We start from the raw sequence: 17348 nt of genomic DNA on the forward strand, positions 1-17348 counted from the left end.
TGCCGAAATGCAAGCTTTTATAACGGCTATTAGGAAAAACTGCTGGCCACGAAAACCAGCTGGTAACACTATCAAGAATAAGAACGATAAGAACATCGATTTAACACCCTATCACACTATTCATAACGAATTAACAGTTTCGGATAATGGTATCGTGCTACGAGGAAACCGACTTGTTATGCCCAAGAAATTAAGAAACCACTCATTAAATATTGCACATGCGCAACACCAGGGCATCGTGAAAACTAAAGCCTTTCTTCGAACAAAAGTATGGTGGCCAGGAATAGACCGCCAGGTCGAAACATTTATTGCTCGCTGTACGCACTGTCAAGCTGCAAACGATTCCAAAACATTTCAACCGTTAAAAATGACTACAATGCCATCCAAACCATGGCAAGTTTCTCATTGGGATTTCTGCGGACCATTCCCCAGTGGGGACTATCTTTTAGTATTAATGGATGAACATTTCCGATTTCCTGAGGTTGAAATCATTCGATCGACTTCAACCGCGGTCACTATTGGAAAACTCGAGAAAATATTTTCGGCTCATGGATTTCCAATCGAATTTGTCAGCGATAATGGTCCACCATTTAACGGACACGAATTCTGCAATTATTTATAACAAAATGGAATCAAACATCGAAAGATTACGCCATATTGGCCCCAGGGCAATGCGCACGTAGCACGGTTTATGAGAACTATTGAAAAGTCCGTTAGAATTGCTCACTCACAAGGAAAGAATTGGAAAACGGAACTTTATCGGTTTCTCCTAGATTACCGTACAACACCACATGTTACTACAGGAATTGCACCGACAGATCTACTCTTCAACCGACAAGTACGCAACAGACTTCCAGATAGCAACGCAGTGATCCCAGAAGGAAAAAGGAGAAATCCGGAAAAAATATCATCGGCAAAGACAAGTCGTGAAGCTGTACTTCAACGCGAGAAAAGAAAAATCAAGGATCGGGCAGATATACGAAACCGAGCGAAAGAACTGCAATTCCGTGTCGGGGATTTGGTATTGTTGAAACAAAGTCAAAGAAATAAGTTATACCTACCTTGGGACCCATTACCATATCGCGTAACAAAGATAAAAGGATCTCAAATCACAGCAAAACGCCGAGGAGTGATGGTCACACGAAATTCGTCACATTTCAAGCGTGTAATTCCTTATATGCAAGAAGTAGACGATCCATATTCAAACAGTAGCGAAGAAGAAGAAGACGGAGAAGGGGCAGTCCAGCAACAACAGGATGATTCAGGAAATGAGATTGAAAGTGATTTATCAGACGAAGATACTGACAACGCAGAGCAAGACCAGCCATTAAGTCGATATCCAAGAAGAGGAAATCGAGGCATTCCACCACAATATTATGAAGAAGAAATCGGTTGAATAGGACTGTATGGGATTGAATATTTACGTTATTGAAAGGCGGTACCTGATGAGGGAGAATATTCCTTTTTATAGTATAATATTGAGAAACGTTTAAAACTTCTTAGGTTAATATAGTTCGTTGTTTATATTGGGTTTAAGTCACGTTTGGTCTATAAAGAAAAAGGGAGATGTGCTGTACGAGTCGGAAAGGGGGGACTGGAGAGGGGATTTTCAAGATGGCGGGATTGTGGACAGCTTTGTAAATAATTGCACATGTTATAGGGATGGAATAAAACAGTTGTGTTTGAGTACATTATAGGTCGGCTTCGATTTTTTTTTGAATTTATCTGGTAACTGCCCATTTATGTTTCTGGGACTAAACAAATAGCTTTGGAACAGCACATTTAGTGTAGATCTGCACGGTAGAAAATCTCTGGTCACTTCCATACGAGGAGGATCCTAGTTTTCAATGAGGAAGATCTCGCCCACACAAAACAAAATCAGTAATAAGGAATATTTACAATGAAAAATAGACTATAACACAATTACACTGGTTCTGCAGAGTGTTTTGGAAAACTGCAACTGGCGTAATTTATCACTAATTGATCCAAAGTGTGCGTGAACACAAGCCATGCTTAGATATTCCGTAATTGAACTTTGTGTGGTTTATTCTAATGTCAAATACGTCAAATATTAGAAACATAATTAATCGCACGGATATTAAAATGCTCTCTGCAATATCAACTTATGCAAATTATAGTGTTTTTGACACACCCTGTATGCATGACTTGAGTTCATTAAATAACCAGCAGGATATAATCTCAGTGTTTGGTGTATTCTTGTTCGCTAGGTTTGTGTACATTTCGTAGCGTTTATTTGGTTTATTTCTGACTTAAATCTCGCTGAATTATGGCCACGTAGTTGGATTATGCCATTATCGGTTCCAATAATTGATAAAGGTACGTTCATGTCTCTTTCTTGACGATTATAAATCATTTTTCTTCGCCATCAGCGAAGTATGCTAGACACGACACAGCGCTCTGGCGTCATGTTAAAACGTTTAGCAAAATTTTGAATAAAATCCAAAATCTTGCCCCGAAATATCCTATATTCGTCTTACTATAGTATATCATGTTGGTTTTCAATAATTAACCGATTAGCTTCAGCAAATTTGTCTTTTATAATTGTATAGTAAAAGTGAATTGCTGTTAAGGCTCTGAGATTAGGTCATAGCGTGTCATTTATGGTAATAATTGGCACCAAGATATAAATATATTTGTTTTATCAGAGGACCATATCAACCATCAAGTTTCCTGTTTATATGTCATTAGTTTTAAATCTGTTTATTCCACTGTCAATTTAACTCGTTTCCTTCCTCAGAGGCTTTCAAAACTAAGAATTTACAGTCTGTTGTCTATATCACAAGAACAAAGCTGTCTGAAAGATTTAAAACTGAAAAAGAAGAAGAGACTAGGTAAGGTGGATTAGTTTGACATAAGTTTTGAAACTGTAACATGACTAAAGCGCATCTGTGCTTTGTCAATCTGCTGACTTAAGGCCCGTTTACACTTGCGATTTTTGCTGAGATTTCATGTGCGAGTTTCTTCTTTTGATAGATGTGAACGGGTGAATTAGTTACTGAAGTTCAAAAAAGAGCTCTTATATTCAGAATATTCGTAACTAATTCCTCGTTCACATCTATCGAAAGGAGAAAATCGCACATTAAATCGCAGCAAAAATCGCCAGTGTAAACGAGCCTTTATATAGCAACTGCGGTGTGGTTATGGGCGCCAAAAATATTCTATTGGGTTATTCAGGCCAAAAATGAAATATAAGCGTAAACAGGCTTAGTTACGGCGCCAATGTCTTTTGGCCTGCCTTGAAAAAATTGAGTGTGCCGTACAAAAATATTCGTTCTATAAACGGGGCTAAGTAAATGAAGTTTCTCTGCATGGGTTCTTGCCTTGGTCCGCTGCTGATATTCTGATATTGATTAAAATTCACATAAAGGCTTTTTTGACTAATCCTGTATTCAATTGGAAACTGAACATTTATGTTTCTGGGACTAAACAAATACCTTTGGAACAGCACATTTTGTGTAGATCTGCACGGTAGAAAATCTCTGGTCACTTCCATACGAGGAAGATCCTTGTTTTCAATGAGGAAGATCTCGCCCACACAAGACAAAATCAGTAATAAGGAATATTAACAAAGAAAATTAGACAATAACACAATTAGACTGGTTCTGCAGAGTGTTTTAGAAAACTGCAACTGGCGTAATTTATCACTAATTGATCCAAAGGGTGCGTGAACACAATCCATGCTTGAATATTTCGTAATTGAACTTTGTGTCGTTACTCTAATGTCAAATACGTCAAATATTAAAAGCATAATTAGTCGCACGGATATTCAAATGCTCTCTGCAATACCAACTTATGCAAATTATAGTGTTTTTGATACACCCTGTATGCATGACTTGAGTTCATTAAATAACCAGCAGGATACCATCTCAGTGTTTGGTGTATTCTTGTTTGCTAGGTTTGTGTACATTTCTTAGCGTCTATTTGGTTTGGTTCTGACTTAAATCTCCCTGAATTTTATCGACGTAGTTGGGTTATCGGTTTCAAGAATTGATAAAGGTACGTTCTTGTCTCTTTCTTGAAGATTATAAATCATTTTACTTCGTCAACAGCGAGTATGCTAGACACGACACGGCGCTGTGGCGTCATGTTAAAACGTTTAGTAAAACCTTGAATAAAATCCAAATTCTTGCTCCTAAATATCCTTTATTCGTCTTGCTATAGCATATCATGTTGGTTGTCAATAATTAACCGATTGGCTTCAGCAAATTTGTCTTTTATAACTGTACTAAAAGTGAATTGTTGTTAAGGCTCTGTGATTAGGTCATAGCGTGTCATTTATGGTAGTAATTGGCACATTTATATTTGTTTTATCCGAGGGCCATATCAACCATCTCAACCATCGTCCTGTTTATATGTCACTAGTTTCAAATTGTCTATTCCACTGTCAAATTGACTCCTTTCCTTCCTCAGAGGCTTTTAACCAAGAATTTATAGTCTGTTTATATCATAAGAACAGCGCTGTCTGAAAGCTTTAAAAAGAAGAAGAAACTAGGTAAGGGGGATTAGTTTGACATAAGTTTTGAAACTGTAAAATGACCAAAGCGCATCTGTGCTTTGTTAATCTGCTGGCTGATATAGCAACTGCGGTGTGGTTATAAGCGCCAAAAATACTCTATTGGGTGCTTTCTAAAATTTTGTTGTATTCAGGCCAAAAAGAAAAAATGAGCGTAAACAGGCTTAGTTACGGCGCCAATTTCTTTTGACCAGCTTAAAAAAATTAAGCGTGCCGTACCAAAAATGTTTGTTCTATAAACGGGGCTAAGTAAATGGAGTTTCTCTGCATGTGTTCTTGCCTTGGTCCGCTACTGGTATTCTGATATTGATTAAACTTCAAATAAAGGCTTTTTTAGCTATTCCTGTATTTAATTGGTAACTGCACATTTATGTTTCTGGGACTACACAAATAGCTTTAAAACAACACATTTTATGTTGATCTGCACGGTAAAAAATCTCTGGTCACTTCCATACGAGGAGGATCCTTGCTTTCAATGAAAAAAATCTCGCCGACACAAGACAAAATCAGTAATAAGGAATATTAACAAAGAGAATTAGACAATCACACAATTAGACTGGTTCTGTAGAGTGTTTTAGAAAACTGAAACTGGCGTAATAATTATCACTAATTGATCCAAAGGGTGCGTGAAAGGTGATTGAACACAATCGTAATTGTATATTCCGTAATTAAACTTTGTGTGGTTAACCATTCTAATGTGAATTGCGTCAAATATCAGAAGCATAATTATTTCCATGGATATTGAAATGTTCCTTGGCCTTGCAATATCAACTTATGCAAATTATATTGTTTTTGATACACCCTGTATGCCACACACACACACCGACAAGTTCGAATGCATTACTTGAGTTCATTCAATATCCAACAGGATACTTTCAGAGTGTTTGGTGTATTCTTGTTCGCTAGGTTTGTGAACATTTCTTAGCGTCTATTTGGTTTGATTCTGACTTAAATCACGTTGAATTATTGCGACGTAGTTGGATTACGGGTTTCAAGAATTGATAAAGGTACGTTCTTGTGTCTTTCTTGAAGAATATAAATCATTTTACTTCGTCAACAGCGAAATATGCTAAACACGACACAACGCTCTAGCATCATGTTAAAACGTTTAGCAAAACCTTGAATAAAATCCAAAATCTTGCTCGTAAATATCGTTTATTCGTGTTGCTATAGCATTCCATGTTGGTTTTCAATAATTAACCGATTGGCTTCAGCAAATTTGTCTTTTACAACTGTAGTAAGAGTGAATTGTTGTTATGGCTCAGAGATTAGGTCATAGCGCGTCATTTACGGTAGTAATTGGCATATTTATATTTCTTTTTATCTGAGGACCATCTCAACCATCGTCCTGTTTATATTTCACTAGTTTCAAATTGTTTATTCCACTGTCAAATTTACTCCTTTCCTTCCTCAGAGGCTTTCAACCAAGAATTTATAGTCTGTTTATATCACAACAACAAAGCTGTCTGAAAGATTTAAAACTGAAAGAGAAGAAGAAACTAGGTAAGGTGGATTGTAAGTGTGCAATGTTGATTAATACTGCATTTCATGCTACAATAATGATAAATTAATATCACCTTCCAGTGGATGCGTTGTTTAGCTTCTGTAAAGATTTCAGTTTGTTTATATTCTATTTCTCCATGCCAGGGAATGCATTCTCAGCTGTTTGGTTCATCCTAATGCTTCATCGTTTGTCATTGTATTTCCCGAGATATTGCCCTCATAACACATTCGGTCCACGTGGTATCACTGAATACTATTTACACAAAATATCATTAGATATATGTACCCTACCTGTTTTTTTTTTAACGAAACCCATCCAGTATTAACACCCATTTGTTGCAGTAAAACTTTGTGCAATTTCATGGCTTCTGTCGATCTGCAAGAAAAAGCAAATTTTACAAGACTCAGTAGACTTTCATTAGAGTTCTTATACTAATTAATTATGCATATATAAATATATCTACATTCGTGAGAGTGCAATTCAGTACAGTGGTAATACTCCACAAAGTTATTATTTATTAAGTTATCGTCAAATTATGTGTTGAATTGAATAAAGCCTTTGGTCCTATAATTATAGGTATTCTAATGCCCTGTCCACACGTATTCGGATATTTTTAAAAACGGAGATTTTTTTATCCGTTTTGGCCTTGCGTCCACCTGATTAACCGGCGGAGGTTTTCAAAAACGCTCTCCAGAGTGGAGTTTTCGAAAACGCCGTTCCCGTGTATACGTGTGGACGGATTGGGGACAGATAATCGGATTCAGTCTGTAACGGGCCATTAACGGCGCGTGTTTTGTATCTCTTCAAGATGGTGAACTAAAATTGCTTGGCTGTTTTACTTTGGCCTATTTCATAATTTCAAGTCTAATAGCATGCATTCACCTTCATTTTACTATGCTAAAACTGCACGGAGAGTGTTCGAAAAAGCGAATGAATATGATGAAGTTGCTTCCCGTCTCACCAGCTAGACCACGAGGATTTGGTTTTTCCTTTTGTTGATTTAGTCATTTTAATTCAAGAAAGAACGAGCATAAAGCGAACCCAAAGCAAATACGCAGAATTGTTTTTAAATTCCGCCAAATTAACATAGTTGTTATGTTGGCGCGCATAAATTAATTGGCATTCAGCTCTGCGATCGTTTCGAAGGGCTCATATTATTTGGAAATGCGCATGCTCTATGCCTGGTGCTATCAAATTTCCTTCGTTTTAGCGTTTACGTTTGGATAGGCAAAAAAGATTCGAATGTCTTTCGTGTGACGCAAAATATCCGGATACGTTGTTCAGTATGACTTTGATTCAACTTTAGTATGCACAAATTGGCACAAAAAAAATAATTTTTAACCCCAAAACTGTACTTTTAATGTTTTTTTTTTACCATTTTTAGAACGGTTGAAAAAATAACACTATCCACCTTTCGTACGTGCGATGGTGACTTTCGTCTAACGATACACTTGCATTTCAATCATCAAAGTTAAATTCCTAAGCATTACATAATCGTATTGCTGTGATGGTATCAATTGAACCTGAGCCTAGTTAATTTTCCTCTTTGAAAACCATTATGTTACCGGGGGGTGGTTCCTTTCCACTGATATTGAGAGGACTTGCGCGCGAAAATGTGAAGCTGAAACTGAGATATTATTCAGCTGTCTAAAAGGTAGGAAAGCTTTTTAATAAACTGTCAAAGTTTCAGGAAAAATAATGCATACTGGGAGCAACGCGCGACCCCTAAAGGTGTCAAATATTTCATTGCGCGCAGTGGATTAAATGCATCGTTGATTTTAGCGTGACCGATCTCATACAAGGTGGGCAAATGAATAAATTAAAGCGAGAAACTGAACACAAAAACAAAGCGATTTATTCGTGATGTTAATCCTCAGCCGATGTCCACCATTTCATTCTAAGGAAACTGCGGCTTGTCTGAGCATAGTAAACACTGAACAGCGAACCATTTGTTTGTCCATTCGCCTAGATTTGCCGGTGGTAGCGTAGGCGATTTGCAAGAAAGAATTTCGAACGAAATGGATAATTTGAGGCAGGACAGACAAATGTGGTTCGCCGTTCAGTGTTTACCATGCTCAGACGAGCCGCAGTTTGCTTAGAAAGAAATGGTAGAAATGTTGAGGATTGACATCAAGAATAAAAATCTTGTTATTAAATCGCTTCGTCTTCTTGTTCAGTTTCTCGCTTTAATTTATTCATTTGCCCAGCCTTGCATAAGATCGGTCACGCTAAAATCAACCATGCATTTAATCCACTGCGCGCAATGAAATATTTGTCACTTTTAGGGGTCGCGCGTTGCTCCCAGTTTGCATTATTTTTCCTGAAACTTTGACAGTTTATTAAAAAGCTTTCCTACTTTTAGACAGCTAAATAATATCTCAGTTTCAGCTTCACATTTTTGCGCGCAAGTCCTCTCAATATCAGTGGAAAGGAACCACCCCCCCGGTAACATAATTTTGTTAATGAAAAACCAAACTTGGTCTAGGTATACCAGATAAGTCTTAACTATCTCTATGAACACAAAAAATTGCCAAATTCTGCAAAATATCCTGAAAAACGGAAATTTTACATTTGGGACATTTTTTTTGATACACCCTGTATATACGGGAGTAAAGTTCTGTGATGTTTCTGTGATGTTTACAGTTATAGAAACACGCGTGGTAGTTTGGGAGAACGAGAAATAATGAGATGAGTGGGTTTTCCACGTTATATTATTTATCTGCGAAACATCCACAAACTTAAAACCTTAAAAATCAAAACTGTTTCATGATTCCCTAGATGCAACGGCAACAGATTTAAGAAATCTTATATTATATCAAATCTTAGAATTAAGAATTATCAAAATTTGCTAAATTTTAACGTTTTTTATTCTATGACCGAACCGAATCTATAGTTAGTTTTTATATAACCACAGGTAAACAATAGTTATTAAAATGTTTGCTATAAATTATAGATACATTCTTAATGATACCTACTTTTTATTTATTTGCGAAAATCATGTCTATTTCAGCTTTAGGGCTGCGAAGTGATTTGTTTTAGTAAACAGTAATAATAATATTATTTCTATCAAACAAAATTGAGGGTCTGTATACGATCTGAAATATAAATGTGATCTCTCGCTTCGTGGTCGTGCGATTTTTGTAATCACGTATCAGCACTCCACTCAGTGCAATTACTATTATAAATACGCATCCCACGTGACACTCACATGACATTCTAGCCGCTGATTGGGTGGGTTAAAGTTACAATCAGAATTTGTTCTTTCTAGGTTTTAAATCCACATTTCATTCCATCTGTCCGTTATCCTTCCTGAGAATTTTGACCATGTAGTGGAATCATCGCTTTGAAGATTGGAGAAGGTACGTTTGTGTCAGTGTTGGTTACGTTCTTCGAATATTAACAGTATGAGTGTCTATTGTATTCTATTGAGTAGCATAGTAAAGAACTATGACGTCATTACGTTCTTCGAATATTAACGGTATGAGTGTCTATTGTATTCTAATGAGTGGCATAGTACAGTGCTGTGACGTCATTACGTTCTTCGAATATTAACAGTATGAGTGTCTATTGTATTCTTATCATTTATAGACCTGGAGCGAGGGGAATTCGACGAAATGTTATCCCCAAGGGAAGATATATCCCGAGGGCTTCACCCGAAGGATATATCTTCCCGAGGGGGTAATATTTCGTCGAATTCCCCGAGCGGAAGGTCTATAAATTATATATTATATCGAAACAACGTGTAGGCAGCGCAAAAGCTGGGTGAAATGGCTTTTTTTGCATGGAAATTCTAAAATCAAGCTCATGTGAGTTTGTCATATGGCTGGTAGCAAGTCAGAAACGTTACTCCTGAAACAAAATCATTTTCACAAGAAATCCTTCCGTTTAACAAAATCAGGTTCCTAACGACTTTCTTTTATGAAAGATAAAATATGATAAACTCAACCTCGTCCCATTCTTCTCCTCGATGTAGCCTATATAATTAGTACAACCATTTTGTTACAGTAATTAACCCTGTCTAATGCCATGGCTTCTGGCAAACTGAAAGAAAAAGCGAATTTTACAAGACTCAGTAGACTTTTAATTGACAAAGGAACTGAGGCTTTGAGAAATAAATTTGATACCATCCATCCACCTGTTAGTCTACCTAGAGTACTGGCTATAAATAAAACATCTCTTCAAAAGTTAAAACCTCGAGTTATTAATAATTCCCAGTGGGATTTACTGTTTCCTCCATCTGGCAACCCACCAGATTCCAAAACCTTTGATGTCACATTACTTACAGTTCTATTCCGGAACATTTGTGGTTTTCCATCAACAGGATGGAGTGAAATGCCTCCGGATACAGATAGATCAGAGCAAGCGAATATCACAAGAATCAAGTGTTACAGGAATGAAGTCTACGCACATGTAACAACAACTCAAGTTGATAATTCAAAATTTGAGTCTTTATGGAAGAAAATTTCCCAGTCGATAGTAGAATTGGGCGTTTCACAGAGTGATGTCGACGATTTAAAAAAATGTCCTCTTGGGCCTAAAGAAGTGGTGTATGCGCAAAAGCTTATCGATTGGAAATTGCACGAAGATGAGTGTATTGAATTGCTTAAAGCAATTAATGAAACGCGCGATGTAGCAAATGAAACGCGCGATGTAGTAATTGAAATCCACCAGTCATTGGCCAGGCGTACGCTAGCAATACCCGCAGACACCAATCCTAAAAAAAAATCCCATATGGAAAGTGATGAAGATTTATTGCGAAAACTTGCTAAGCATAATTTTAAGGGTCAAATTAAAAGAAAAGTGAACTTCTTCCTTCCTGGAACAAGAAAGTGGTTGTTAAACGAAATTAGCGAGTGGTTTCAAAATTGTGACAGCGATTCAAGAATAAAGTTAATAACAGCTGGACCAGGATTTGGTAAAAGCGTGTTTTCCGCTAAAATCTGTGAAGATTTTGAGAAGAATGGAAAGCTGGCTGCTTGTCACTTTTGTGATTTCAGTAATTCAAACCTAAGAGATCCTATGGTGATGTTGGAGTCTCTCGCAAGTCAGATGTGCAAGAGCGTCCCTGGTTTTAAAGAGGAGCTTCTTGATCAGTTAGGACGACGTCATCAAGTCCAAAACCTGAGAGATGCATTTCTAATATATTTGCAAAATCCCCTAAATGAATTGGAAATAAAAGAGCCGCGTTTAGTCGTGATCGATGGCTTGGATGAAAGTGCTGCTGATAATAAGAATGAAATTACTCATTTGATTGCTGAATATTTTCCTGATCTTCCCGAGTACATCAAAATCTTGGTGACGAGCAGGCCAGAGATTTCCGTTGCTGATCTAAGACTAAGAGACGATCAAAAGACAGACATTTCCAATGTTGATGACAACAATAACTCAGATCTTGAACTTTTTTTTAAAAAATGTTTTCCAAGTTTAGTTGGCAGGGAAGCGGATGAAAGTGATATGAGCCGTGATATCTATGAGGATCATCCATATCATCACCGCGTTCGGCAAAATAGAACTATTTGTTTACTTTCCATTTTTGTTGACAAATGCCAGGGCTCATTTCTCTATGCATATCACTTTCAATCTGGGCTAAGGGCTCGCTATGATCTTGAAAAACTAACAAATAATGACGTAATGGAGTTTCTCCCAGAAGGACTGAATTCTGTTTACGAACGATATTTTAAACGCCTTGAAGACGAGCTTAGCGACATAAAACATGAAAAGTTTGATGTGTTGAAAATTTTGGAAATGTTGGCTGCTTCCGAAGGACCTCTTCCCCTCATTTTCGTCGCTCAGGTTTTTTGTTTAGCTCCAGATTGTCGCGAAACGAAAGACATCATCAACAAAATTAATGAAACCGTATCGTGCTTGTTGTACGTTTCAGATGACATGTTAACCGTTTTTCACAAATCCGTTATTGATTGGCTTCTGGCAAGGGGCTACAAAGATCACCAGTATACAGTCAAGGTCGATGATGGACATCGATCGCTTTGGCTTTTATGCGAAAAGGGTTTTAAAGAAATCGTGGAAGGTGTTCGCTTAGGACGTGAGGTGAAGTTTACTAATGACGTGGAATACGCTCTGAAACATGGTTTAAAACATCTAGAAAAGTGTGGAATGGAGGAAGGTGTCTTTTGGTTCGTTGATGTTATTATCATCTGTTATATGTTAACTGTAATCAATTCAAGGGAATTGCGGCGTTTCTGGCTCGCATTACTGCAGTGTTCCTGGATTAAAAACGAAGTTTTACGTGCCCGTATTTCGTACCATGTTATTGAATTTGAGTCTTTGCATTTGGTACAGGCTTTGAATCACAAAATGAATCAGAATTATCATCAAATTTATTCTACAGTAGTTTTACAATCGTATTTACAAGCGGTTCTTACCCATTCTCCAGAAGGTTATTTCAGCGACGATGAGAAGAAAATCGCGGAGACGATACTATCAAACCTTTCACCTTTTTTCGAGTCGAATTCTTACGAAGTTTCGGTTTTGCCGCGAGCAGTCTGGAAAACCAGTGGCAGTGACGTTATTGTCTTAAATCGTCGTCTACTTAGACGTAGAGCTGTTGCTTTTAATGGCGTTCAAAAGACAGTCCGGAAACGCGATGACGATGATCTTTCTAAACGTATTAGAGGTGTTGCTTTATCTAACGATGAGAAAAGTGTAGCAGTTGGAATAGATCATTTTATCCATGTGTTTTCCCTACCAACCTTAGTCGAAATTATGAGTTATTCGACAAAATTGGAAAAAATTTCATGCTGTACATTTTCTCCCGACGATTCGCTCATATTATTTGGTAAACTGGAAACGGCGTTTAACATTGCTGAAAGGAAGGAAGTTCCATTTTTCCCTGGAAATGAAGAGACGTTCGAGACCTGTGCATTTTCCTCTAACGGCAAAAGACTGGTGACTAGCGACGGTTCAAACACCATTAAACTATGGGACGTTGCTAAACAAACGCTGCTGTCGTTTCTTTGCGCTGGATTTCGTGTTGGTTGGTGTTCTTTTAGCATCACAGGGCTATTTATTATTGCAAATTCAGAATTTTCATCTTGTGGGGATGATAATCGGTTTTGTGTTTGGAATGCCATCACATTGCAAAGAAGTGATAAGCGAAAATTATCTCACGGGGAAAGGGAGAAATCAGTTGTGTCACTCAGTTGGAAATGTGAACGATGTTTTCAGCGGAGATTGGAAGAACCAAATCCTAAAAAGTTAGAAATAAAGGGAAGTATTTTTTTTCATATAAAATACATGAGAATGTGGTTTCCGTGGATCTGCAAAGGTGTGCAGTGTATTTTTTCTTCGAAAGAATATTGTTATTCGAGTGACACAGATAGTATACCTTTGACTGCGATTGTCGCTTGGAACTATCTTGTTGCCTCTTCTCGCCATGATAGCTTTTATGCAATCAAATTACGAGCTTTAGAAACTAATCTGTGGCTCTTTTCATCATATTTGGAAGAAGATGATAATAATCAGAGCTCGAGTAAACTAATTGTCTTTAAGACATTAGCTCCTACACAAGAGCAATCCGGTCTGTCCCGTCCAACGGAAGTTTATTCGAGCTCGTTTTCTCCTGACGGCTCTCGACTTGCATCCTGCAACTCAGATGGATATATCAACGTATGGAATGTCTATACCAACCAAGTTGAACAACGTTTCAAAAGCAGTCAATGTGGGTCAAGGTTTTTATGCTGGTGGTCGGAAGATTTCTTGTTTGTGATTAGTGAATTTAACAGGATTTCCAAATTAACGCGATACCCGGTAGATGACAATCTAGAGATCTTGTTTACTCACAGTCAGGACGAGGCACTGTATCATTTACCTACCTTGTTTGACCGCCCCTTTTTTCGGGTTGGTTTTTCTGAAGGCTTTGTCAGCTTGGCTCTCGGAGCCTTCAAACCCGTGAAAGTTCTCGATGTCAGAGATGTTGATGGTCCTGTAATGATCAATTTGCCTGGAATTCAGTCTCTGATGGAAGTGGAAATCTCGCCCGGTGGTGCCTTTATCTCTGGTTGTAATGACCATAAATGTTATATTTGGAAAAGAAATACCGAGAAACCAACTTCGTACGAAGTCTTTTATCAGCGTTACGCTGGAGGGAGATTGCCAGATGTCGTAAGTTTCAGTAATGACTCCAAAGTCGCAGTAGTCATGGACAGCAGGGCTGAAAAGAGTGAGATAATTGATCTGAACACTGGTGATTCTCAGAATATAACTCCTGCATTCGTGTCCTTTTATCCTTTGACCAGGTCATTTTGTATTCACAAGAGTAGAATTGTATTAACTTTATCTGATCACCTGATAGCATTTCATGATATGGACTCTGGCGCGATTCTCAACACTTCCTATCAACGATACTTGGAGACTTTGAAGCCAAGACAAACAATTCAACTTTCCCCAAAAGAGGACGTGCTGGCTTTTCCTGAGCTCAAAGGCGATATGGTGTTTCTTCGACTGTCTATTCCACCAAATCATTTGTTGGACGATATAAAGCGAGGTGCTGTAGTCGATCCTTTCTTTAACCGGAATAAACTCGTCTTGCGGAAAAACGTTTAGACTGCTTTTAGGAAAATCTACACAAAACTGTATACTTTGTTACATGTTGGGTTTCCCCGCAAGTTTTTTATACCAATTAAAAGCGAATGTTTTCGTTCTTTAAAATAACTGAAATGAACCGGTTCACACGGGGACAAAAACCAATAGCAGAAGACTTAGTTGATGAAGACTTTGTTATGAACGACAGATGTTTTGGAATTTGTTTTTTCAGTTAGGATATTTTATAATGAATTTAGTGAACAATAACATGAGAGACTATCATCAAGAACATTGTTTTGGGGAAGCGGCTAGACTTTGCTTGGAGCTGGTCTAAAATGGAGAAGTAAGACACCTCCTTCCCTCCGTTTGTCTGGGAGTTCACCTTGGGCAAGTGATAGCACTCCCTTGCCTCCCTAACTGGGGTTACAGTTTGTTAAACAAAACAAAGATGATATCTTGAATACATCTGCAAGAAACAAGTCCTAAAAAACTGTGACTAATGGCAGTCGTATGATGCATGGTGTTGTTCAAGATGTTCATTATGGTAGTTACAGTCATGTTGGTGGTGATAGTTCTCATCTATGATGGTGGTGATGGTGCTGGTCTCTACGATGGTGCTGATGGTAATTGCGCTATTTATGAAAATAATGGTAGAAATTGTAGTAACTGTATTTGCTGTATTTTGTTCACGAAGTTTGATGCTGATGAAAAAGAAAGATAACGGAACTATGCACTAGAACGATAATTGGGGCGGGGATATTCATATATTCAGTTCTGCCGGACGGATTCCTTTCAGGAAAATTCTCCTTTGGATCGGACAGGACAGGAAAGTTTCCTTTGTATAAACGGCGCCTGAGAACTCACCGACAAAGGAAATTTTCCGGTCCGTTTTGATCCAAAGGAGATTTTTCCTGAGTTGAAACTAGCCTTAAGTAAAATAGCTTAGAATGGAAATCCGTCGGGCAGAACTGAATATATGAATATTCAACTCCCCCCCCCCCGCAATTATCGTTCTAGTTTCGCCCGTAATGGAACTGCAAGAACTATGTACATTACAGGGAACGTTCGTTTATTAGCTGGAAAGGAAGATGTTTATAGTCTGAAGCGGAGCTGGAAAATTGTAGAAACTTGACTGAAATGTGAATAATATTATGTTCAAGACATCTGATGTTCATGAAAAAGAAGGTCACAAAACAACACAACAATTATGTCTTATATAGGCGTGTTTCAAACCTCGTTTTTTTTATCTTTAATGCGTTCAACATTGCGAATTTAGAAACCCTACAGATGGTCGGTATCGTAATTAATTATACTCAAGCTTAGATTTTTATTTTACCCTATAGGTAGCTTATTTGTAAGCAAACTAACATCAAGTGGTAAAATAAGATTTTATGATTTCGAACGTGCCTGGTCTACACAAGAACACATGACAAGAATACTGCTTGATAATTAAATATTTGCCTACTGTCAGCATGTATTGTAAATTTTTTTAATGCGTTCGACACTTGAAAGAAGAACGACGTTTGAAACAGGCCCTAACTGACCAAGAACAAGAATTTTAAAAAATTTATAGGACCAGATTATTCCTAGAAAAGTTTTTGTAGTATTTTTTGTAGAAAATAATACGCGAACTTTTTAATTCCTAGTTACATTAAATCCCGTTCTCCACTTGCAGAATTTATTCTCGCGAACTGATAAAGAATTAGGAAGCGATCCTACATTTTCGCGGGAAATTTCTTCGCGGACCAATCACATCGCAGGTTTTTAGATTCCGGTTTGCGTCGCGCGAATAAATTCCCCGAGTGGAGACCCAGCTGATGTGAATATTTTCTATGAGAATGAAATATCTGTATAAGGCATACGAATGGAAGAGCTTTGTTTTGTTAACTAATAAAAAGTGGTGACTTTAATAAACGAACACACAACTATATTGATCTGTAAGCAAACTAATATCAAGTGTTGAAATAGGATATTATGACTTAGAAAGTGTCTGGTACACACAGGTACATATCTGCTTGATATTTAATCATAGGCTATTGCAAGCATTTATTGTAATTTGTATAGATTTGTAATTCTGTAAACCATTTCATGATTTCACTTTGTTGACTGTTGTTGAAATTCTTATTTCGGTGTTTGTCTTACATCCCTAAAGTTGTCTTGTGTGATATCAACTTGGAGGTAATTATACCAAGTACCAGGGTTGTTAAAAACTAATAGGATGATTCCATTTGGCTACTTTATTTATCCAACCCTGCCAAGAACAATATTCATCTTGAGAGTGGATCAAAACATCGTCTGAGTAAACTTGATATTTGTATCTTTTTTTGTGAACGTTTATGAAAATTTCTACACATTCGAGACAAAATGATTTTTGGCTTTCTGCGAGCGTCAGACCGTAGATCAGTTGACTTTTTAAATGTATTTTGTGAGCTAGTTTGAGGCTGGAGTAATTATTAAAATGCTAAAGATAAGAAGGAAGCTCCTTTTCAGGCAAGATGCAATTTGCGTTCACAAACTACACCCGTGAAATATTCAAAATCGCCAAGAGATCGCGGAGGGAGAGAGAGGGAGAGGGTGGATAGTTTTATGTTTTGAAAGTTTTCCTCAGTTTTTCTCTTGCGCGCCGAATTGCAAGGAATGTTTTATGACTGCAACAGTGGCTCTGACTGATTTGAATTTTCCTATTGTGGTCATTCCTCCCATGCAGGAATTCCGGCAAAGTCGAAACAATTGGGAAAAATGTGGTTCGCTTCCAATCACTTTTCATTG

The 17348-nt window shown here is 37.5% G+C and overlaps 2 protein-coding genes across 2 annotated transcripts in view; both read left to right on the top strand.

The window, feature by feature from the left end:
* LOC114535021 overlaps positions 1–17348 on the top strand; it is a 102182-nt gene that overhangs the window by 45989 nt on the left and 38845 nt on the right. The gene's annotated exons all lie outside the window — the stretch shown is intronic.
* Positions 692–1396, top strand: LOC114535020. The gene has a single exon (XM_028556396.1). The coding sequence runs from the start codon at positions 692–694 to the stop codon at positions 1394–1396; it is 705 nt and encodes a 234-aa protein (XP_028412197.1).

Source organism: Dendronephthya gigantea, unplaced genomic scaffold (genome assembly GCF_004324835.1).
Source record: "Dendronephthya gigantea isolate DGI-Jeju-01 unplaced genomic scaffold, DenGig_1.0 000109F, whole genome shotgun sequence".
Classification (NCBI taxonomy): Eukaryota; Metazoa; Cnidaria; class Anthozoa; order Malacalcyonacea; family Nephtheidae; genus Dendronephthya; species Dendronephthya gigantea.